Below are 25,365 nucleotides of genomic sequence, written 5' to 3' on the forward strand. Positions count from 1 at the left end.
TCCACATTTCCGTGGGATGTACAGTCTCATCACCGACGATCGTGGGTGATGCATTCGTTCTGCGGTCAGCAGTGTGCGGACTCTCCTATCCAAGGCATCCAATTCAGTTTGAGTCCATTTGAGTATGCCGAAGGAGTACATCAGGACTGGCATGACCCAACCATTATAGGCGCGAACCTTGTTGCCGCCTGATAAGGAACTTTTTAGGACCTTATTCAGGCGGCCAAAGAAACGCTCCCGCAATGACTGTTTCATGACAGCCACATTGATGCCTAACCCCTCCGCCATACCTAAGTATTTATATGTATCGTTTGCGGAGAGTGATCTCAGGTTTATGGAATCTGAGAGTTGTACTCCCTCAGATTCCACAATTCCCCCTCGCTTTACATGCATGACTGCACATTTGTCCACACCGAACTCCATCCTGATGCAACTACTGAAATTTTCAGTGATCTTCAGTAGCTTCATCAGCAAAGCTTTTTATTATTAAATATAGTTTTTCATTATTTTCTCATACGTCTTTTCAAATTGACATTTACAGTATCTAAGAATTAAATACTTCTTACATATTTTCTAGCTCGGGGTACGTGGACAATAAATAAAAGTGGGGACTAAGAATGTAAAAAGAGGTATAATCTAGTATAATAATGTAAACAAAATGTGTGGGGAATTTTAAAAAAATTTATTGCTTCGCATAATGTCGACCAAAATAAGACGGAAGTAATGACACTCATAAATTAACGTTTAAGTCAAATTGATGAAGGGATGTGGGGTAATACCTACTTGTCGACATGTACAAAAGAAAAAAGAAGAATAATTGACATGGAGTCAGAATTTATAATTTCACCTTGGAGAGTAGCGAATCCGAAAATTCATCATTTGATTTTTCAAGTAGCGATTCATAATCATTATAAATAAATAAACATAAAATTACGTAATAACTGTTTTTCTTTAAACACCCGTATATAACCCCTAAATAACTGTATTGTACCCGACTGTACCTCTTGTCACGCACACAAAGTCACTGAATATGTACAAGGGTTACCCACACATAAGGCCGCGCGCACGACTGAGTTGAACTTACTATAATATTGAAGTTAACGTAACGATCGTCATAATGCGCCATTATATCATTATATTGACCGTCTAGCAAGCACCTTACAGATCCTAAAAAAAAAGAACACAGTCTATTCCATAGATTAAACAGCTCCATTCATTCATTTCACAAAATAAGGTGGTGACGTTAGAGAAAGACGTATATTTTGTATACAAATAAATAAACTGTTTTATTTAAGCTTCACTGTAGAAAATATTAATGAAATAGTGCAACGATCATTCATTGATTTAAATATAAGGATCAGGTGTGTTTAAAAGCTTTGTGAACTAATATCGATTTACCTGGGACCATGTAAGTAGTATTGATTTGCTAGCGATTTAATAATTATATCATATTTGCCTATATTATTACCTACGCTGAGTTGATTCACATCACTGTATTTTCCTTTTGTTTTCTATATGCGTTGCGATATGAATTATGTGTTTAAAAATAACTATACATATAAGGCCTATTGATGAAAAAAAAAACTTAACATATACTTTTAAATATTATAGTGGAGTCCCAATTATTGTTTACGGGTAAAAAGGTTTGCTTTGATTATTGTGACGGTAGGACCCTTTGACCTATGATTAGTTGACTAACAGTAATTACTGCAGATAAAGTAACTTACATTCTGTGGGTTGTACAAATAAATGTTGTTATTTATTATATATCTTGTTTACTATATGACCTGATTTAAATTTTGTAAACCTGAATAAGGAAAAGGTTTACAAAACTCTTCTAGGCCCCTCAGTCTTCATTATAATTATAAAATATATTTTCCGATTATATTTCTCGATGGTTTGAAAATATTATCATATTAAACTTAATCTTAATTTGGTCTAGCAGTTTACCATGAGTGAAACATGGATTAGGATATATCTATAAGCATATATAAAAGATATGCATGTTAGTTTCACTGGATAAGCTAGAAAGCCTGAACCTATTCTGTTGAAAATTTAGGGGAAGTAATTTAGCCAGAAGAAGGATGTAGGATTTTTTATGAGTTATCTCCATCCATTTACAGGACAGTAGATTTTCCTCGGAGCTTGGGTAAAACTGCAGTAAGAGCAAAGTCTATACTATCTATAGTAATGTAGGGCTGAAGCTTGTTTGTTTGATTCGGCTAATCTCAGGAAGTACTAGTCCAATTTGAAAAATGAATTCAGTATTAGATAGCTCATTTTTCGGGCAAGGCTAAATGCTACTTTTTATCTAGGTTCGTATTGGACTTCCCACAGGATTCAGGGGAAACCGCTAGCAGAAGATTTGTTTGCTTATAAAAATCACTGTTTATCTTGACAAAAAAAATGTTTTTATAAGACTTAACTAAATCCAGGTGTCTATTTCGTCAAACATGCTGGAGCTTAGACATGTAAATTTTCATGCTCTGCACCACATTGCATGACATTAGGTAATACAAAAACTAATTGCTGTGCTGTATGTCAATAATATATTCTGACATTGAACGTTTTGCAATGATAAGTTTCCTATTTTTTTACTGTTCGTATTTAATTAATTTATCAATAAAATACTAAACGCGACGCAGCCTGATGAACATGTCCTATATGATTGGGGCCATTACGTCTTTGATCATACGTGGGCTTATTAATATACCTACCTACTGGTAGTTTTCCCGCGGTTTCATCCACGCCTTTGGGAACTACTGCACATACCGTAGTATAAAATATATTATAGCTTTCAAAGAGAAAGATTTTTTTTAAATTGTTCAATTAGTTTTTGAGTTTATCCATTACAAACAAGCAAAGATATTTTTTTTTCTTTTTAATAATCGTATAGATTGTTAGATGTAATTTACGGTGAAGTACCGATTAGTAAATCTTATAGGAACAAACAGCTGTATTTGCATTTTTGTCAGCATCTCCCTTTGCACATGGATGTAGGTATGTAATGAAAAATTCATGCGGTACTAACGCGCGGTATATTACGGCGCGGTATTTTATCGCGTCGCGTTGGATTGTGTCGCATCGCGTCTTATTCTTCGCTCAAGCAGGACAGACCGTAAAACTAACCGCATAATTATGCCATTGTTGCGTGCACAAAAGAATACCTCTTGAACCAATTGATAACATATCTATATTATTTACTATTACGATATTATAAAACTGAAGTTTGTTTGTTCGTTTGCTTGAACGCGTTAATCTCAGAAACCGCTGATTCCATTTGAGTGTAGCCCATTTATCGAGGAAGGCTATAGGCTACTTTTTATCCGGGTTCGTGCAGAAGTTCCTACGGGCTGCTGGTGAAACCGCAGGCAGAAGCTAGTTAAGAATATTAACATTCTTGACAAACACATTTCGATAAGTTTATAATATCGATAGACTGCTGCTTGGCTAAGATTTTCTGGCGTGTGAGACTATTTGTCATTTTTGCGTATGCACCCGTAGCCGGATGGTGACAAAAACTATTCTATGTCCTTCTCCCGGGTCTAAGCTACCTCCTCTCTAATTTTCAGCTTAATCGGTCCTGCCGTTAACGTGTGATGGGGTGACCAAGGGATGTAGAGATACGTACACAAAAGAACACGCATACCCTTATAATAAATACCTACATGTTTTGTGAAACACGTTAGAAAATACCTTTTTATGCAACTAATTAACAACGGTTCAGTTTTTGTATTATAAAACGAACATCGCATCTTCATACACATAACTGGCTGAGTTACTGAGATAGTAAGTGAAAGCGTGGTAGACACCAGTTGCTGACAACTTTCACTAAAAGTTTGCACCAATGAATTTAAACATATTCGTATGCCAGTTTACGTAGTATGAATGATCATTTCTTTTTAGAATTAGTACAATATTCGAATTAACTATTATAGGTAGATTTGAAGACCTGGAAAATTGCGAATTTTTCATTCAGAAAAAAGGCAGAAGCGAATGAATAGTAGAAATGGTTGGGTATATTTATTTAGTGATATTTTGAGTTGTAATACAAATGCAAACTTTGAACGAAGCTGACAGTTTTAATTCCTCCTCTGGGGCATAACAATGAAAAACCCGGCCAAGTGCGAGTCGGACTCGCACATGAAGGGTTCTGTATCTATAAAACGTCCGTTTGTTGTTTGGGAGCGTATGCAGTGCATCCGAGCGTCTCTTTGCGATAGGTCAGTTGTAGGCGATTGGTTGCCATAAAGTTAGTTATGTTTCCAAGTTAGGTTGGCGTGGATGTCATATGTGCGTGACTAAAGGAGCTTCAATACTATTCTGTCTACAGAGGAGTTATCTGCCAATGCTTTGCGCTATTTTGCATAGAGAATAATAACCGACAAACCTTCATTCATTTTACTTTATTCATGCTCAATTCTTGCGCGCAAGATGCAGGTACCCAGTCTCTTTTATTTCATATCATATTTCATAAATGTGCACGCAACATAAAAAGAGCAAAAGCTAAATTAACCACTACAAATGTTGTGTCTAAAATACCTTAATGCTGTATACAACATTTACATGGAAAGTTAAAAAGTCTAGCATAAAACTGTTTTAGAAGTCAACAATGACGCATTTTTAAGAATTCTGTGTACGCTGTGAACTTTTTAGTACCTCCCCTGTATCGTCAGGACGAGCTACCTATTATGTAATAGAATGTAGCTAAAACCCTGCATGTCATATCTATCTACAGCCTTGGCCAAAAGTATTGAGCACCTTACAAATTTCGCTAGATCACGGTAATTATGGGAGAAACCCGAATCTATCGTTGAAGTATTCTTTTATCGGTTATCTACAAAGATTTTAAAACCATGACTTATGCCGCAGCTGACAGTAAAACACCTGGGTGCAAAAAAATGTGTCTTTTACAATTTTTGAATTTATTTTCTAGTTCGCTACCATCGCTCGTTGTGACAACATCCAGTGATCTAGTGCGCCTTTGGTATTTTATTTCAAAGTTTTAAGTGTTATAGTTGCGATATGCCAAAATGAAACGAACTCTCTTTAGAATAACGAGTGCAGATACAGCTTCTGCACGAGCAAGGGAATTCACAAGTAGAGATTTCCAAAACTGTGAAATGTTCGCGCCGATCCGTGCATTATGCTATTCAGCGATTCTCTGATACCGGATCACATCAAAATAGACCGAGAACCGGGCGCAAACGCATCACAATAGGCCGTCAGGATCGTCAGTTACTGAGAGAGTCTTTAAGAAATAGGAAAAAAACATCTTCAGAGCTCGCTGCTGAGTTTTCAGAACAATTGAAGAAAACAATTTCTGCTCGAACTACTCGTAGAAGGCTTCTGGAAGCTGGTCTGAAAGACTGTAAAGCTAGGAAGAAGCCATGGCTCTCCGAGAGCAACAAAAAAGCTCGGTACAAATGGGCCTTACAACACCGAACTTTCACCGCTGAAGATTGGTCAAATGTTGTGTGGTCAGACGAATGAAACTTTGAGGTGAGTAAGTCAATATAATGCCCTCACAAAATAATATAAAATGGTTTAAATTCTAAACGCATAGAGGAAGTTCTTTTTATTTCCGGAACTCAATATTTTTCTCTTTATTGCAGATTTTTGGTACACCTGGTGTGACCTTTGTGCGTCGCCGGGTGGACGAAGAATGTAAGCCAGAGTGTGTGGTCCTAACCGTAAAACACGGCGGCGGCAGTATAATGGCCTGGGGTTGCATGACCGATTCTGGAGTTGGCGAATTGTTCGTGTGTGAGGGCCGCATGGACTCTTCTAAGTACATAAATGTGCTAGAAACTGCGTTGCTGCCTTCATTCACGAAACTTTTCGGTGACCCGAACATGGATAGTGATAAATGCCAGCAGGATAACGCGCCTTGCCACAAATCTGCCCGCACTATGACTTGGTTTCGGGAAAATAGCATAGAGCTTCTTGACTGGCCTGCCCAGTCGCCAGATCTGAACCCCATAGAACATTTATGGGGTTTCTTAAAGCGTCGAGTTAGGCGCCACACAATTAACAACAGAGAAGAGTTGAAACGCTACCTGCGCCTAGAATCGAACGCGATTACTGCTGAAGACTGTAAAAATCTTGTTAGCTGTTTACCAAAAATAATTTCTGCTGTAATTAAGGCAAAGGGTGGACCCACAAAATATGAATTTTCAATGAATAAATAGTAAATTACAAATAAAAAAAAAGTTTTGTTTTATTTCTATTTGATACTCCGCAAAAAACTGAAAGATGTCATGGGTGCTCAATACTTTTGGCCAAGGCTGTATGTTTATGTATCATGCTCTGCGTTCAGACATCAAGAGTTTGTCATGATGTTTATAGAACCTAGGTAACTGTTGTGACTAGCATAGTCATGATACATAATGGTATGTTATCTAATAGCTACCTACGAGCAGAAGTTAACTTGTTGACTAGGAGATAATACACAAAAATAAATAGACAAAAAATGCGTTTTCTTTAAAGGCAGGTAAATGTCATATTGTAGTAAAAAAATAAGTAAGGTGCGACGAAGATATATATACTAGGTAGTGTACATCTTTTTTTTTTAATTTCATTTATCATTTTTTATTTCAACAGACTTCCATGTATTCAGAGACGGCAAATACACTTATCCAGCACCATGCATTGGCCACAATTATAGTTCTTATATTTATCATTGTATTGACTGTGTGGTGGTGGAGAGAAGAGGTTAATTTGTTTGACATTAACCATTATCATATTTGTATGAATTTATTGAAACGTTTGCGGCCTCATGATGCAGTCCCACTAGCAATCTGTTCAAATCAGAGCTGCTAGCTTTGTTCTGATGTTGCCATTTTAAGATGTTGACTAAGAAAAGCGCGTGGTAAAAGTCAAGGGGGATGCCTATCGAATTAATATTTAATGTTTCAAATAAACCATACCACAATATTTATTGTATAATATAAAAGTTGATCCTATGTAGGCTATAAGATCACCGGGATGTGATCATTAGTTACATGTGCTAGAAGTTTATTAGTAGCCTTCACGGACCTGCAACACTTTTCAGGTCCGTGGTAGCATTGTATCGACTCCCGTAACGCAAAAAATTGTTATGAAGCTTAGAGACATAATGATGGTAGCACAGATTAACTCTCCGATAGACCGTAGCATGTATGGCCGTATAAGGGAAATAGCAGAAAAATCGGTTTACATTTTATCTTAGTCTGTACCGGACTTTTTAAGCAGCCTGCTCTTGATATCTCTTCGTATTTTTGTTTTAACGTACGTAAATAAAAAATATATAGGCAGATATAAGTAAATAAGATATATCTGCCTACCTTTAGTTTCTATTATGGCCCTATTATTTTAGTTGATTCTGCGGTTCTAAAAATTTAACCATTGATTTGTAGGTATTACTTGTCACGTCTGAAGAATCGCAGTTTTGTGTACTTGCGATACGAATCGCATCGCATCGCGGAAATTCGCAAAATGTAGAACGTGTCAAGCGTCATTATTGACGATACCAATTAATGTACATTAACTCTTATCTTATAAATTATAATCAATGAGTAGGTAAACTTTACCCAAATTAGAGTCTGTTAGCGTGGACGTGGAACGTTCTAAAAACGTAGTGCGGCCGTGAACTTTTCAAACAGCTTAGATATCATACCTACCTATCTATTCATTTTCATACATAGTTAATACTAATAGATATCAAAGCTAGAAAGCTGTGATTCCAAATGGTACGGATATTTCTGGGTACCTACATAAATATTAATAATGTCGACTGTGTACGAAGTTCACCAGAATTATTCGCATGAATTCTTACACCAATGCTGAATTCATCATACGTTACATGGCTAACACTTACTAGAAACAAATAAGTACCTAGTTTCCATCCAAGTAACAAATCATGATAAGTTGTTGGTTTTAGTATTAGTAGGTATCGTATGAACGTAACATACTTTTGTTAGATCCGTTTATGGGAACTGTATTGAGATCGAATCTGTATCCTGTAATATGTAGCCCCAAGATTAGAGATAAAATCTCGCTTTTTTTCGTATTGGTCACATGAAATCATCATTGATGTTTGTAATTTGGTGTGTTTAGAATTCGGAGATGGCTCTAAGGCAAGAGACCGCTCCGGCGTTGACGCCTCCGCTGCTGCATGATCCTTTCGGCGTCGCGGCGGCGACCCTAGCCGACGAACATTTTGAGGTTTGTACCTTATTCCCAGCTGTGGCAAATAGGTTGAATAAAAAGTCATTTATTCAAAGCAGATTGAAAACTGAGCACTTTCTGAAGGTCACTACTTGTGATACTTCTTTGCCTGGTAGTACGAATGATGACAAACATAATAAAGCCCTAAATGGTATACTCAGAAATAATACGAGTATTTTATTCTTGTTTCAGGACGAGTTTGAAGATGCTACAGACGAACTACCACCCGCGTAAGATAATGTTTGATAATAATGATTTAGTTGACTCTTTAATAAGATTACGAGTAAAAAGTCTTGTCGCCCGCCTAATGGTTTTATCTTCCATCGATACTATTTTTATTTAGTTAGTTAAACTTTTTGTCAAATGTTTTTATAATCCCCTGAAGCGTACATAATTAATGTAAAAAACAATTCTGGAATTTTTTGCAATTACATACATACCTAGGTATCTGAATCTGAACTATGTTCGCACCTATTTTTTTTCTGTTTTCGCTAAACAAAAATCAAAAATGCACACAACATTTTGTTGCCTTTTTGTGTACATTTCATAGGTAATACTTATTGACCTTATTATTCCCGTATTCTTATAGGCAAACTGCTGATTTACACACTTCCTTCGAGGACTGCGAGGTGGCCATTAGAAAATTCTTTAATAATGATTTAATTGGTGCGACGAACATGATGAAACCCTGGTGAGTCATGTGAATATTTTCTCTCATTATATGTATATCTATGTTTTCATTATAATCCTTCGCGCGGAATCCTTTTGTCAGTGCTTGAATTGATTGTTTTAATGTCTATACAATAATTGTCACAGTGAATATAACATACCAGCTGCTTTAATTCCCGTCCCGCTGATACTACTTTCCAAACCCGGATAAAACCTAGCTCATGTCACGCGGGGACAGAAAAAGCTTCCCAACAGTTTCAGTCCAAGAATTTTTCAAAGGGGTTCAGCAGTGTCAGAGCCTTTAGGGTACAAACCGACAAACAAAAATATTTTTCGATAAAATTGTCTGTTCAATAAACAAGTGGGAGTATAGTACGATAGCTAGAAAAACGTTAAAGCAAAAAAAACGGGTTTTATAGACCTGAACTTATATGGACCTCATTGTGCATATTTTTTAATGTTTGAGCAGTCAGCTCTGTTACCACATTTCTCATTGGCTCACAATTTTTACTCCACAGACTACAAAGTTGTTGAAGCTTATTCCATATATCGGGTCTGGTCGGTTCCATATAACGTGATTAGGTACGAAACACCCGATATAAAGCCTTCAAGCAATATTAAACATAGTAACGTAGTTATTATAGTTTATTGATCCGTTATGGTGGATTGTCCCTTTCTAAATAACCATAGCCAAACCGTTTATTCATGTTTTCTCTGTATAGACAACCGATGTTGGGTGCCTAACCTACCTGCCTAAATTATAGTGTTTTGTGTCTAGGGAACGCACGTCGCTTTACCACAGCCTTGGCACTGCCATGTTCGAGTTTATACCAGCAATGTTGACCTTCGACCACGCACAAATCAATCGGACCCTGGCCGCACTCAAAGTAGCCATCAATATTTGTAACCAGCACAGGAAAAATTACACCTTTGTAGAGAGCATCGGCACAATTATTAAAAAGGTAGACAACTATTTATATTATAAGAATTTTTACCACGGAGTAAAGAAACAAGAGCGGAGATGCCATAATGTAGGTAGGTCAGGCGCCTTCTTCTAGGCCAAGTAAGTAGGGTCATGACCAAAACGATCAGTTACGATTGAACTGACGAGGCTTCGGGTTCTTTGAGACATCTGTCAACGATCTTTGTTATTACAAAAAATGATGGGGTCTAAAGATGGCGTATAAAGGCGAAGACAGTAATATTTGTCGGCCCCGCATTTTGACGCGCTACTTTATTACGAGATTATCCGTTATGGCACCTCCGCTTGTCATTATGTTCTCCATGATTTTTAACCATGCCATGGTGCCCTAGTGCTCGGCCCATTAAAAACCATGATAAAATCAAGCCATTGATATAATATATTCTAGCGATGGACAAGAACGTCCATGTAAATAATTTGTTTCAATACATTATCTACGGACATAACAACGCCATGTTGTGACAACACACAGATTTTAAATTTCAGAAATTGACAACTTTTTACATAAAAACAATGAAGGTATCATTATTATTATCATTTTTTTATATGGTAGGTACCGGTTTTATTATGGGAACATCTGCACTAATGTTCTTCCGAGTCTATGATTATAAGATGGCAAGTCATACAAATAAATAATTATAAGTTTTAATATTGAATTATATTAAATCGTTTCAACGAAATCAATATCAAAACCGCACTTAGAACAGGTGCCTGGTTCACAGTACAGTTGAATGGAACAAAAATGACTGTTGTGAAGAATGGAGCGTTATCTAGACTAACCAATCATTGATTACTGCAACATCATATATTTTAGAGTAGTTAATGGCTTTTTGATTGCTTATAAACGTTGACCTTAAAATTTTAATTGTTATATTCCCCCCAAATTAAACTTGATATTATTTTGATGACCTAAACTAATTTGTGAGCTAAATTCTCTATGCGAAAGAAGTTGATTTTGTTCTAGCCCCAACTTTTCATTAATAAATATTTTCTTTCTATAAAATTCAAAAAAGTGAGGAAGTGGGGTTACGAGGTACTAGATCGCTTAGGGTTGCGAATAGCTTTGTTTTATTTAACTTGACATAACATAATTATGAAAGCCAAGATACTCCATTTTATTTATTTATTTAACCATTTATGTACACAGTGAGAATATAAAAGAAGTAGACATAGCATATAAAGGTACTGCTTATTTCTAACGAAATCTCTTCCAGCAGACGTAGACGTAGTGTGAAAAACTTTAGTCCAACGTTCCTAGTACCCAGTTCATCCGTTTTTGCAGCCAAATTACGCCACATACACAGATTTGGAAGCCCACGCTGAGCTGTGCTATGCAGAAGCCCTGCTACTTCAAGCAGCAATGACCATTATGGACGGAGAAGACCTCACAGGGCTCATCAAGGGCACTATCAAGGTCAAAAATTGCTACACCAGTTACAAGTAATTTTTTTTATTAATAATATTATTAGATAAGTCTTAATTTCATTTAAGATTATATAAAAAGTAAATCATTCTTACCGTTGAGGAGGTCAGATAGGCAGTCGTTCCTTGTAAAACACTGGTACTCAGCAGAATTCTATTTACTTTGTTTGCAAAATTCATTTTTTTATTATTTTTCTTTGTGCTAATCGACATATATTAACGTATTTAATTTAAGGTACGACACACCCGATATATGCAAACTATGTATAAGTTGATAGTTGCCTACACCACACTGTATCATTTCTGCAACCAGTAAGCAGTAATGTATCTGTCATCATCTTTTGTCATTATCCCTTATTAACTACATATGTTTTTACCAACAGGGAGTGCGCAAAAATATTAGAAAAGAAGGAATGGGAGACAGAACTATCGAGAGTGCAGTTCCGAAGTGGCGTGCGCCTGGGCATTGCCACGTTCAACGTGATGATATCCATGTTACCGCCTAAGATTATAAGCGTCTTAGAATTCGTCGGATTCTCGGGGAACAAGGTGAGTGACATCTTATCATTTTTAAACAAGGCAAATATGCGTTTCTATAGGTACTTCTATACTAATATTATAAAGGGGAAAACTTTGTTTGTTTGTAATGGATATACTCAAATACAACTGGTCTGATTTTTAAAATTCTTACACCTCTAGAAAGCTACATAATTTGTTAGTAACACAGGCATTTTACCCGGTACGGGCAGTAACTCCCACGGGACGCGGGTGAAGCCGCGAGAAAACGTCTAGTGCATAATTAATAAAAAGCTACAACAATTCTTAAGATGCATATCGTCGTTGACAAGAAATATATAGTTTAAAAATTTTCTTCAATGTTCTTTAACCTAATTTTGTACCTTTTTATGATGTGGGAAATCTGGATCCATCGCACGGCACCCACGGCTGAGTATCTGACTTTCATATCAAGCTATACAAAAAAATAAAAAAAAAACAAAGTATGACTGGTCATTCTTTACATGTTAGGCTTATGAGTTGAAACTTTTAAATTATGACAGATATTATAATGAGTGATAATCTTATATCTATGTAGGTATAAAAGACAACTGGTGTAAAAATGCGGTTGTACAGTTACTTGTAACAAGTTCTAGACCCAATAGGTGTGACGATGAGAACACACGGGCACTAAAAGCTAAAGTTTCCAACTTTTGACTTTCAATTTTCTTAAAGATGGGCTTTCTTGCTTTTTTAATTACTTACCGAAGATCTCATTTTCACTGGTCATGTAACTTATCTAAGAAATTTACACAGCTTCCTGTAAAGAAAATATGTAAATGTGAAATCACCATATTTATTCACCAATTTGAAACCTGAAGAAGCATTTAAAATAATGTGTGTATAGTATATTTATTAATATATATTATACTAATTAGTAGGTGTATTTATTAATATCTAAAATTTTGTTGTGAAATAACTGTTTACTTTTGGTTTAATCTAAAAATAAATGAGCTAGATTAATATGAATCAATAACTGGCACAAAAAATGTGATATGCTAACGAGTATTGGTAATTTTTTTGTTAATTTTTGAACGGCAAGGCCACGTGATTTGCGTAGAAGCGAGGCCAGTTGCTAGCGTTAGTGCTTTGTTGCACCTGTATTCAAATTATAATGCTTAATATATATTATAACACGTTTGTTGGCTTAAAATACAAAATCCTCGTGTTATCCTAAGGTCGTTTATAATAATAAAAATATTGGTGCGTTTAGGCATTTAAAAGCATTTGAATATTTATCTTTTGAATTTGACAAAAATGTTGCACACATTTTTTATTTCGAAGATAGGTCACGCGATTTTAATTTTTGGTAAAACTAATCAGAAACGGTAATGCCCCTTTCTCGAAACTAAGGAACTTAAATGTAAAATCTAAAAACATTGCCTTGTTTTATTTACGGATATGCTATAAAACAAAAAAACACTAAAATCAACTTTAAATGGTTTCTGTAGCTATTATGTTGGTACACAATTTGCCATGACCATAATTGCTTGATATTGAACTAGTGTTCAAAATTGAGTAGGTAAGTATTATAAGATGTTTTACAAAGTTGTATGAAGGCTACTGTGTTTCTGCGGATTGAAAAATAATGAGGTGCTTGGAAACATGCAATCTACCTTAATCAATCTTCACGCAAATATAGGTTAGAAATGTTAGAATACACATTTAAAATATTCTACACGTGACTTGAGATCTTAATGCCAAATAACGAACTTGATATTTAAAATTCATACATATTTGATCAGCAAAAACACCTGAATATTAAGCGTTATTTTATTTATGCCTCTTATCTATAGTAATATCAAAGAGCTAAAGAGTTTGTTTGCTAAACGCGATAATCTCAGGAATGACGGGTCCGATTAGAAAAGTTAAAGATAACCCATTCAACGACGAAGGCTACTTTATCAGAGTTCGTGCAGAGGTTCCCACGGGATGCGGGTGAAACCGCTTATTGTCTGTGATCATTACCTACTACACATCTGAGATAAGCCTGCACCTGGTTATAGCTAGATTTGATTTTGTATCCTAAAATTTTCAATCTGCTTTCGCTGCGTAACGGCCTTGAAAGGCAGTTTATGGAGCTACAGCTTACATACATAATTACTGATTTAAAAGACTAGACAAATGCCGAGCAGATTTCTATAAGACTTTATGGACTATAAATAAAGTATAATCTGGTTCGTTATCTTCTCTATATTACTAATGGTATTGTTTAATTTTCACGCTGTCTTGTTACGTTTTGACGGCTCTGAAGCCTGTTTACCTAGGAGCTCTGGAGTAATACCTACATATTCAGTCTAACCGGATGCAGCTGAGTACCAGTGTTTTATAAGGAGCGACTGCCTATCTGACCTACTCAACCCAGTTGCCCGGGCAACCCAGTAATACCCCTTGGTAAAACTGGTTTCCTTCCGACAACGACTGCCAAGGATGTTCAAATGTCGGACTACCTACAAGTTCATCGTGCCCTCCGAAATTATAATTTACAATAGGAACACATATTTAAAATAAAGTCACATAATTATCTTGACTAGGGTTATTTGTCTGAAAAAAAGGTGTATCGTTGCGTAACTAGGTGATGGTTTAGTGCTGGGGAATTTGTTCCACCACTTCTTCTTCTCAGCAAAAACGCATAGAAAGTGTTCAAGGGAGGGCTTTTGGGGTCTGTCTTTTGTAAACTTGACCTTCATAAAGTGCTGATTCTTGATCTTTGCTGTTTTGGAATGTTCCAGACCGTTGGATTGGCAGAGCTGGAGGCGGGGTCGAACGAGCCAGGTATGCGGTCGGTACTCTGTGACCTCACCTTGCTGGGCTACCACCTCGTCATGTGCCATTTCATCGGCGCACCAGGCGACCTGCCTGTCTGCGAGAGAATACTGGACAGACAGCTCAAGGTAACAGCGACTTGATCAACGTTTTGCTTGTCTAAAGGTTCGAATACATGGACGGAACGGTACGGCGCGACTACAACCCAACCATTAACTTTTCATCGAAGCCAACAGCGAGCTCGCAGCCGACAAGGACCGCCCAGCAGCTGCCTCGTGCCGTGCCGTGCTGTTCATGTATGACATGGCCTTAAAAACGCTCAATGTTAGTTTGTCAACTTGGCCAATATCAACATCGGAGGCAGTCAGAAATTAAGCAATCGTTGAAATGGTTCCAGGTGTACCCGCAGAGCGTTTGGTTCCTGATGTTCAAGGGTCGCATCGAGCTGCTGCGCGGGCAGTTCGACGCCGCCATTGAGACCTACAACCGGTCCATCAACAGCCAGAAGGAGTGGTGCCAATTCCATCACGTCTGCTACTGGGAGATCATGTGGGTCAACAGGTCAGTAACATTGTTTTACAAAACTTTCATAAAGCAGCCCGGAGCCTGGAAGTTGGTAATTGATTCACCCGTGCATCGGAGAGCACGTAAATGTTGGTCCTGCGCCTGATCTCTCTCCGGTCGTGTCGGATTGCCGTCCCATCGGGCGCAGAGAGTGAAGGAATAGGGCTCGTGCACTTGTGTCTGCGCAAACGCTTGTGCACTATAATATGTCCTGCGCAGATGGCTCATTACATCATCAACATTGTTTCTTTGGCTTTTATATGCTGCTGACTTGGTATTAGGAGATATACGCTACCCCAGGATTTTCTGCACACCTTTATGAGATACACAATCACATAATACATTATTTTGTTGTGTCTAAAATGGTTTAGGCAGCATTTTCGTTGTAAGCTCCCAGATGGCTTATTTTTTCCTACTTCTTCAACAAATATCGTTAATGTATATATAGAAATAATTTTAAAAATACCAAATTATTTATTAAAATCTTTCTTGAAAATCCAGCTATCGAATGGTGAAAATCAATGCAGTCGTTTTTAAATTAATCGCGAACGTCGGGCACGGCGGGAGGCATAAATAAATAAGAATAATAAATAAAAGCAGAATATAATTGGTTATATTTTCAATAATGACTGATTTTCTTGTGCTCATATTTTGATCGTTTATATAAGTCTTATTTTATCTATACTAATATTATAAAGAGAAAAACTGTGTTTGTTTGGTTGTACCTAATGGATAAAAACAAAAACTACTGGCCCGATTTTAAATACTCTTTCACCATTAGAAAGCTATATTATCTGCGAGTAACATAGGCTATATTTTATCCCGGTGCGGGCAGTAGCTCCCACGGGACGCGGGTGAAACCGCGGGAAAACGGCTAGTTATCAATATGCGGTTTCTACTTTTTATTTCTCTATTTTAAAGTGCAAGAAGAAGTAGACAAGTCAATTCAAGGTTTATGGAGATATGTCAGAGAGATGCAAATGCTATTGCCTGACATTTGAAATAACACTTCCTCACATATATTAATTAACTGCTTGTAGCAATAACTATGATAATATAATTCAAAAGATAATATGTTTGATATCTAATACTCTTTCTTTAAGATACGTGTTTAACCTTGTGCAAACAGACAACTGGTGTTAGCAGGTTTTTAAGTAATATGATATCACATCGTGCGCTTGAACTTGTGTCTCGAGAGCTACCTCCTGCAGTCGGTAGAAAGTAGCGTATAACCGTAGTGGACAGGGTATCTTTTAAGAGCTCGTGGTTAAGTCAAAGCAGCGCGGATCGATCGATCATAATGCCGGAACCACACTCCGCTATGCGTTATTCGGCCGCATACGACGAAGTGTGGAGGGTTCATTCATCTATATTTGCCCACATAACGCATAAACGCGAATAGCAAATACGCCTATCCCACCTGTCGGTTTTTGACACACTTCAAAGGACACGAATAAGCACACGGGCAAGCTTGGCACACCGGCACGAAGTGTGGATGCCGTGTTTGTTGTTCGCTCACGGTGGCATGGGAGTTCGCACCTCTCATCGTAGCCGCTGCAGTAGACGTGGAAGATGCAACGGGTACCGGGTGTCAAGGGACGACTTCCGGCCATCGTAGGCGTGAGTTTCGGGTCGCTCATCGTCCTCCCGTCCCCTAGGAGACAACACGCGCTCCTCAAAGAGAGTCGGTAAGAGTCTGACAGGGAGTGTCTCTATCAAATGACCGCTAATCCACAGCAGGAGGGGTCATTTGATGATTTGTTATATAAAAAAGTCGGCGATGACATGAGCCGTTTTGAAGAATTACTCAGGTTATACCGTATTTATTACTTTGGCTGACAAATATTATGCGAATAAAGTGATTAATTTATCACATTGTCTAGTCAATTTGGGTATTATATAAAATGAAAAGTCATTATGTAAAATATCTATTTAATCACCATGACTGTAACACATACACTTGAAACTTTTCAGTTTGAAAATGGACTGGCGTGAGGCGGCATTGTACGCAAATAAACTTATAGAGGAAAGTTCGTGGTCAAGGACCATTTACTCTTACTCTAAAGCGGCTATGTTATTACAACTGAATGATATCACGTCTGCAGAGAAACAACAATGCAATGATCTCATGAGGTAAGTCACACAATACATATTAACCCGTTATTAACTAGGGACTAAAGTTACACCATCCTCCGAGCCTTTTTCCCAAACTATGTTGGGGTCGGCTTCCAGTCTTACCGGATTCAGCTGAGTACCAGTGCTTTACAAGAAGCGACTGCCTATCTGACCTCCTCAACCCAGTTACCCGGGCAACCCGATAACTCTTGGTTAGACTGGTGTCAGACTTACTGGCTTCTGACTACCCGTAACGACTGCCAAGGATGTTCAATGACAGCCGGGACCTACAGTTTAACGTGCCATCCGAAACACAGTCATTGGTGTCTAAGATATCCTACTTAGAAAGTACATACAAACTTAGAAAAGTTGCATTGGTACTTGCCTGACCTGGAATCGAACCCGCGCCCTCATACTCGGGAGGTTGGTTCTTTACCCACTAGACCACCGCGATTCTTCACTTGGTACACTTACACTTGGTAGGGACTAAAGTTACACCATGGAATAAAATTCTTGGGCCAAAAAAGACGGCTAGAGTGCTCAAGTATAGTCAACTTCAGGTCAGTGGTAACAGTTTTATAGGACAATCGTACTTATTACTATTGAGTTAAGGTGCATGACAGTTACCACGGATGTGCGGTCTACCGTACAATTTAAGTATCGTTCGATTCATTTCAAACGATTAAATGAGACAGCTCTTTTAACGTTGGCAAAGCGTGATGGATAGAGCGTTGGCTTCATATACTTTAATCAAATAACATAGCTTCCCTTCAGTGCTTTTCATGTCACAATTACAGTATGTAATATTATACATATTACAATTAATCCCTTTAATGTATAATGCAAAAAAAATTGTAGAAAATTTTCTTGGGGAATTAATTATCAAAATTAGCAAAAAATTACAACTTATACTTTTACTTATTTACATCCAGTTTCTTTATCAAAAGTAAAAGCCAAAGTCATGTCATAAAGTAAAAGTAACGGTAAAATTAGTTTTTTCACGATTTTTCTATTAATTTTGCTGTTACTTTAGCCTTGAAAAAACGAATTTGACCGTTACTTTTACTTTGGCTTTTACTTTCGATGAAGAAACTGGCTGTTAACGCCATAATTTACACTTGGTAGGAACGCTTCTTACTATAAGCAGCGCATCGCCGGCAAATCGTTGCCGATGGAGAAATTCGTGATCAAGCGGTGTGCGCGATACCAGGCGCAGGGAGGCCGGCTACTGCTGCCTGCCATCGAACTGCTGTGTCTGTGGAACATGTTCCCCATCCTCGCCAAGAACGAGAGGAACGCGCAGAACGTTCTTAAGGTAATCCTAACTAATATTATAAATGTGAAAGTAACTCTGTCTGTCTGTCTTTTCTTCACACCTAAACTACTGCACCGATTTGTGTGAAATTTGGTACAGAAATAGGTTGGAACTTGAGAAAGGACATAGGATAGCTTTTGTTACAAAAAAAAATATTTCGGACATATAGCGCCAAATCTATTATTCAAACTATCTATTAGTCAAACCAAAAATCTGCCGGAAGTAACTTTTCCACGCGAACGAAGTCGTGGCGAAAAGCTAGTAATAATTTTCATGTAGGTATCCCTTCTGATAATGTGTCTCCATCTCCACATTTTTTCATGTATTTATTATATTGTTATAGGCAGGCCTTAGTTCTCGTAGTTTCCTCATTCACAGCCTTTGTTACTCTAGTGAAGTCTAGTGACATGTCTAGACATGCCATGATTTTGTTCCATGTATAATGTAGTTTGTTGCAGAATTTTTCTACTAACCCATAATTATTATTTGTGTTATTTTTACATTTTTGTCCCAAATTTAATAAAACATGATGTCTATGAATAGTTGATCGAAGCGACGAGCCAGCAAATAGAACGCGACCCGTGCGACTGGATGGCGGGCTACGAGATCGACAACCGGGCTCTGCTGTGGTTCCTGCAGGGTTGCTGCCTCGCTGCCATGAACCTGCCGCGACTGGCCCTTGACTCCTTCAGCTCAGTACTACAGTCAGTATATACTACATTTATTTATAGAGTATTTAATGTTTTGTGTATTTGACAGCTGTCAGTTTTCCCAAAGGCACAAGTTCACCGACCATATAAACATCAGACTATTAATTTTCACATTAAAAGTAAACAGTTTTAGGGGACCTAACTAAAGGTAGTAAATGAAAGTGGACTGTAACACTTTATACTTATAATAGCTATAATGGTTCACTGGACAGTACAAAATGTTGGAAAACCACGACAAGTATGCGCGCGCGTCGTCGGCTGTGTCCGGTGATGGAGTGCGGCGGTGCGGTGCGGGCCGCTGCTGCTGGCAGCCGTCCCCCCCGCCTCGGTGACGCGACGCCCTCTGTCGGGCCCTGGTGCGCCAGCTATGAATCACGCCTTGTGTGCGTGAACACAGTTGTTTTAAAAATAACGGACGTTTATGCTGTCTGTGGACTTGGGTCTTATTTGTACTGACTGACAGCAACTGTCAATTACTTACACCAAAAAACGGTTAGACATTTACCACTTTCACGTTATGAAGCCTCGCTCTCTGCTATAAAAAGTAAACGATATAGTATAGTAAGATTATATTTTATAATAATCTTCTGTAATTACTCAGATTTTTTTTCATATAAGTCATATAATTAGTATTAAATTAAAACACTATAATTAAAAAGCTAAAAATAGATAGCGACTCGTCAAAAAAGATGGGCACAAATTGCTGAATCGACATAAAATCGTTAAAACCACTAGAAATCTTAAATAATGCTTTTGTTTTAAAATTTGCAGACTCAAGAATCATATTAAGGAAGATACATTCCTACTTCCGTACACCGTCTCTGAGATGGCGATGTGTCACTATCAGCTCGGTGACAAAGATCGAGCACTGCAGATGCTGCAGGATGCCAGGTTAGTTTATTTCTTACTATAATAATTAAGCAATCTAGAAAAAATATATTTGTCGGCTATTTAGGTGACATGGAAGAGCTCGTAGCTACGTCAAAGCGGTCGATCATAAGGCTAAGCAACGCTTGGCGCCTACGGCTCGGGGTTCAATTCTGCTAATTTTACCTAAGCGACATACGATTGCTATCCAACTCAGATTCAATCACGACTCAATTATGATTGAAGCTGAAGCGATTAAAATTGAAAGAAAAAAAGGTTTTTATTCTTTTTTGTGGTTCAATACGGAATCAAATTGTCTACAAATTATTTTCGATTGCAACGTGGTTGTAAGACAGACTACCCTATAGACCAAATGATAGACCAATGGCAAACCAATGAAATGTCATTGGAATACGATTGGTCTTATATCAGTAGCGGAATGCCCAATATGGTTAAAACTGATATTACGATTATGTCACATTATTAACTTATAAGAATCGGGCCCCGTGCTTGGGTGACCATCTTGCCATAACAAGTTCTTCCATGGTTCGGAATGCACGATGAATCCATGATGATGGTCCATGCTGTCATTTCAACTTCTTTGGCAGTCCAGCACAACGCAAAGAGGGGTATCGTGTTGCCCGGGTAGCTGAGTTGTGGAAGTCCGACAGGTAGTTGTTCCTTGTAAAACACAGGTTCTCAGTAGCAACCTGTTAGACATTACGACGACCTTAACATACCTTACATCACATTTATTTGAGTTTCACATTGTTTGAAAAAGGCTGGCAGATAAGGAATAGCTATTTAAGTCATACCCTACAAGTCAAAATCTAGTATAACACGATATTCTTATTACTTTACAGGAAGAAGTATTCTGGATATTCCTTGGAGTCACGATTGCATTTCCGCTTGCACTCAAAGCTGGAAATAGTGAAGAATGGTACAAGCACCACTGCAAGTCCTGCCACTTCGTAAGTTCACACATATACCGACCGAATCTCATATTTATTGCGCAAACGCATTTAACTCGGCTATAGAGAATTTCGTGGAACCTCTTACTATATTCAGTGTACCCATAGTAAATTAATACAATTGAAGAATGTCATATTTAATCTTATTATATCTGTGTGAACATAATAATCAATGTTGTTGCAACAAATTAAATGTTAAGTATATTCGATTAAAGACTTAGATTAAAATACGAATCTTAAAATAAGCCGCTGCACGTATCCTACCTAGTACTGAACATTGCTTATTTAGGTTTCCTAAATAAAAATTCGTATTTTGATCTCAAGCTTACAGTGATGTTTAATTAGGTTAAGTTAATAAGACATCGGTATGTATTAGAAGAGATATGTTTTTGTAGATAATAACTTCCATAGCCCTAGTCTGAGAGTACAACATTAACGCAATTAATTATTATTAATTCACTCTCTGCATATCACTAACTTTAGTTGAGTTTACTCAACAACTACTTCTTATCGTTTTTGGGTTTAGTATTACTAAATATTTTAATTACTGTCTAGCTTTTTTGTATTTCTTGTTGAAAGAACCTAGTTCAAATTTATTATTGTTTTCTTTAGTGTAATTAAGTCAAAATATTTATTGATATGGTTTGGTAAATACGTTAGTAGCACGCCCATGACCCGCGGGTAGCGCAAGCACCGGACGGAGTCGAATAGGTTTGTGGACGTGGAGCAGCATGTCACATGTGAATATTTTTATTACCATTATAATATTTTTCTCATAAGAAATGTTTTTAATGGCACAGGGACCACCCTCTTAGCCTTCACTTTTGACAATTACGCCTGCACACTCGCGTATATCTAACGAATTTACCAAGCTATGTTAGGGCCTTGCAAACCGTTGCATGCGAGTGCAGATATCCGCGAGTTTTCTGTTCTCTTATAACTTATTTTATGTATTAATATTATAATCTTTCACAGTTATAGTGAATTTACAAATAGTAGACATATTTCTGTAGTAATTTATCATCCACAATATATATGTGAAGATGTTAAATTCGTGTATTCAAGTTCAAACAGTATAAAATTATTGAATAATACAAATTAATAAGTGTTGTGATAATGGATCTGAATGTAATTTCTTGGCTGTACTGTAATGTAGTAAACGTAAATAATAACAATATATGTATCTGCGATGACGCGAATATTGCGTTTCTTATAGTAGAGATATGCTTATTTCGGTTCAGGGTAATGAAATAATTATAACGTTTAGGAAATATCTTCCTCTTTATTTATACAATATTTATTTATGAGTGATGTTCGGCAGATTTTTTTATAAATGTTTAGGCTGCGTTTCTCGATGATATATCCGTCTGGTTTCGTTATTTAATTTTCCGTCCATTATGTGTGTATGTCACGAAACCTGTAGCAGTCACGATAATGTTTGCCCTTCGAATAATGCATGTTGTTGACGCCAGAGTTTACATACATTACTTAGTAGTAATAGTAGATACCGAAATAGGTCTCGATCACCAAATGCAGTTGCAATAATTTAAGATCATTGAAATTTTCGGTCGATCCCGATGTTACATTTCCTTGAGTAAGGTTCATACAATAGGTCGAAATTTTGCTTACTTACCTATTTCTGTCGCCCAATACGGTTTTGTATTAAGGTTTCGTAATTAAGTTCCTCCACTATGTAATCTGTTGTACAAGGCTTATTGACATAGTTTTTATTCCCAAGAACCTGAAATATAGCAGCCTTACTTATAAAAATCTCTGATCATCTTCTAAGCAACATTCAACTAATCATTACTTAAAGTCTTAAGTAGTGATTAAATGTTAGTTAAGACATGCTTAAGCAACGTTTATAAGTAAGAATTTTCTTAAACAGGCCGTAAGTATTACTTATTATTTAATTCACGTTTATAAGTAAGGCTGTAGAATGTAGAATCTACATATACAATTAATGTAGATGTATGCGACAAGTTACTAAACTAGCGAGTACAAGTTCATCTGCCGGGAAACGCAACCTACAACAAAACACTGCTACGGGCGAAATACGTTCTAATTATGTGGAAAATACGACTAACAAAAATCGCCCTAACTCTTTTAGGCTGTGTTCAAACCAAACTGACTGTCAGCCACCGAATGGGAGTGATCGTTACTCAGTTTATTGTATTTCCATACATAGGTATTTACTTTTTCGTTCACATCCAACCGACGAGGCGATACGTTATGACAGTCAGTTTGGACTGAACGCAGCCATAGAGCTTATTTTGAATTGATAACATACCTGCTTAGCCACATCGTATATTTGGTCACTTTATGAAATACTCTCTAGCTTATTGAAATGTCCTAAATTTAAAAAATCCTAAATTGACAGTATTGGAGACGGTTGAACTGGAATACGATCATTTCATGATGTGAGCAGATAAATGATGTGGTTACGACTAACACACAATTATATTTTTGTAATTTGCCTACATGTTACTGCTTAATTCCTTCATCTAGATATTTATTATTTTGTTCTGTAAGTTATATTAATTTATCTTAACACAGGTATAGTTATCGGCGCGAATCTTGAGCGCTGACCTTCACCTGCGCAGAAGTGATTTATTAGCAAAGAACCAATCCCGAGTGACGGCTATGACGCGATGCCCCCTGCAAAGGGACCCAATAAATTACTCCTGCGCAGCTGAAGGTCAGCGCTCAAGATTCGTGCCGATGATTATAATTAATTAGTCTTTTGTACAAAGGTTGTTATTTTGGGCAGTTGTTACTTCTTCCATTTTTAATATTGATTTGTTTTATTTTTAAGGGTTTATAAGGTTACTATTATTTAATGTTATTTTTTAATGGTGAGGATACAGAGATATGGCCAATGAATGTGTTATATCGTAATTAGTACAAATACACTAATGAGGTAAAAGCACTTTCTTATTAGGTTCGTCGTTCACAAATAACACTAATCTCCGATACACAGCGATATTTATGTACAGACGACATAAACATACAAATTGGAACGCACCTACGTCACATGCTCTCGTACTCAAGCCATCGATATTCTGTTTGCGCTAGATGCCTAGATAAATACAAATCTAGTCTTGTATCGGATATTTGTGTTGCCTTGTCTTCGTAGGACTTACATCATATAAATATCCAATCAATAGCTATTGCCAGAGCGGAATATTGTTATAGTTACCGGCACGGATATTGAGCTCTCGGCGGAAGAGTGGGGATCGCTTTGCGCACTGTACACATAAGGCAATAAACCAATAAATCGCTTCTGCGCAGGTGAAGGTCAGGGCTCAATATCCGTGCCGATAACTATATCCACCTTGATGTACGAAAATATTAAAGGTCTCTGCACACAGCGGGCGCGGCGCGGCGGGACGGGACGGCGACGCGACACTGAGCAGTTGTAATGTACTAGATATTACGGAGGCCGCCACACAGAGCCGTCCCGCTCGACGCGACGCGACGCGACAATCTAGTACATTATGTCACGTCGCCGTCCCGTCCCGCCGCGCCGCGCCCGCTGTGTGCAGAGACCATTACGGAAGCATTGTTACTGGGCTGTGAACGAATATGAAAGCAGGGTACAAATATAAAAAAAGCTCAAAGCTCATGCTTGATATTTATCCGTAAAAGTGTACTCTGACAGAATGTTAGGTAGCCAAACGACGATAAGCAATCAGAGGACAAGTCTCATATAATTTGTAGACCTTTAGCGTTATGGTGAGTCCTTTGGCAGTTCTTAACCGATAGTCATAGTGATGAAACCTAATGTATTTAATCGATTGTTTTATAATATCGAACGAGTTGGCAAATTCAAATTGCCGTACCTAACTTCCGTCAATCTTGTGTTCAGAGTAAAATTGTCCTAACCGCATTGTGTCGCTCATGTATTGACGATATGAATTAATTTATTAATGATTTTATGAGTATGATTTTAACTAATTTCTGAATCAGGGGAAGAGAAATATGGGGTAAACAATCTGCATAGATAAGGAAGTTCATAGACGTACTTGTCTATGAAAACAAGAGAAACGATACAATAATATCTAAGTATAAAACAATTATCGTATCTCATCATCGCAAGCCTACATTTTTTTGAACTAATGACATGACAATTGATATAAGAATGCAAGTTACGTGACGAATGTAAATAACGTATTTTTTTTGTAGAAAGTCTCAATATTTAAAACCAGGTAGCATTATTTA

General features: G+C 37.3%; 1 protein-coding gene across 2 annotated transcripts; it reads left to right on the forward strand.

The window, feature by feature from the left end:
- Window positions 1–1,190: 1,190 nt before the first annotated feature.
- Window positions 1,191–24,479, forward strand: LOC110379383 (tetratricopeptide repeat protein 39B). Of its 2 annotated transcripts, XM_021339035.3 has the most exons (14): window positions 1,191–1,408; window positions 8,098–8,205; window positions 8,401–8,438; window positions 8,798–8,899; window positions 9,656–9,839; window positions 11,142–11,299; window positions 11,665–11,830; window positions 14,569–14,730; window positions 15,000–15,163; window positions 17,141–17,299; window positions 18,407–18,596; window positions 19,140–19,300; window positions 20,078–20,197; window positions 21,037–24,479. In XM_021339035.3, the coding sequence occupies exons 2-14, from the start codon at window positions 8,107–8,109 to the stop codon at window positions 21,146–21,148; spliced, it is 1,815 nt and encodes a 604-aa protein (XP_021194710.3). In that variant the 5' UTR covers window positions 1,191–1,408; window positions 8,098–8,106; the 3' UTR covers window positions 21,149–24,479. The 2 variants fall into 2 exon arrangements, with proteins under 2 accessions (XP_021194710.3, XP_049692186.2); XM_049836229.2 differs by lacking the exon at window positions 17,141–17,299.
- The last annotated feature ends 886 nt before the right edge of the window (window positions 24,480–25,365 follow it).

The sequence above is a fragment of the Helicoverpa armigera genome, chromosome 1 (assembly GCF_030705265.1).
Source record: "Helicoverpa armigera isolate CAAS_96S chromosome 1, ASM3070526v1, whole genome shotgun sequence".
In the NCBI taxonomy this organism is placed as follows: Eukaryota; Metazoa; Arthropoda; class Insecta; order Lepidoptera; family Noctuidae; genus Helicoverpa; species Helicoverpa armigera.

Bases quoted from the DNA above. Each gene is read 5' to 3' on its own strand.
- LOC110379383 (XM_021339035.3), top strand. From the start codon at position 8,107: ATGGCTCTAAGGCAAGAGACCGCTCCGGCGTTGACGCCTCCGCTGCTG. The intron at 8,206-8,400 runs GTTTGTACCTTA...TTCTTGTTTCAG, and splicing joins TAGCCGACGAACATTTTGAG to GACGAGTTTGAAGATGCTAC. The intron at 20,198-21,036 runs GTTAGTTTATTT...ATTACTTTACAG, and splicing joins CAGATGCTGCAGGATGCCAG to GAAGAAGTATTCTGGATATT.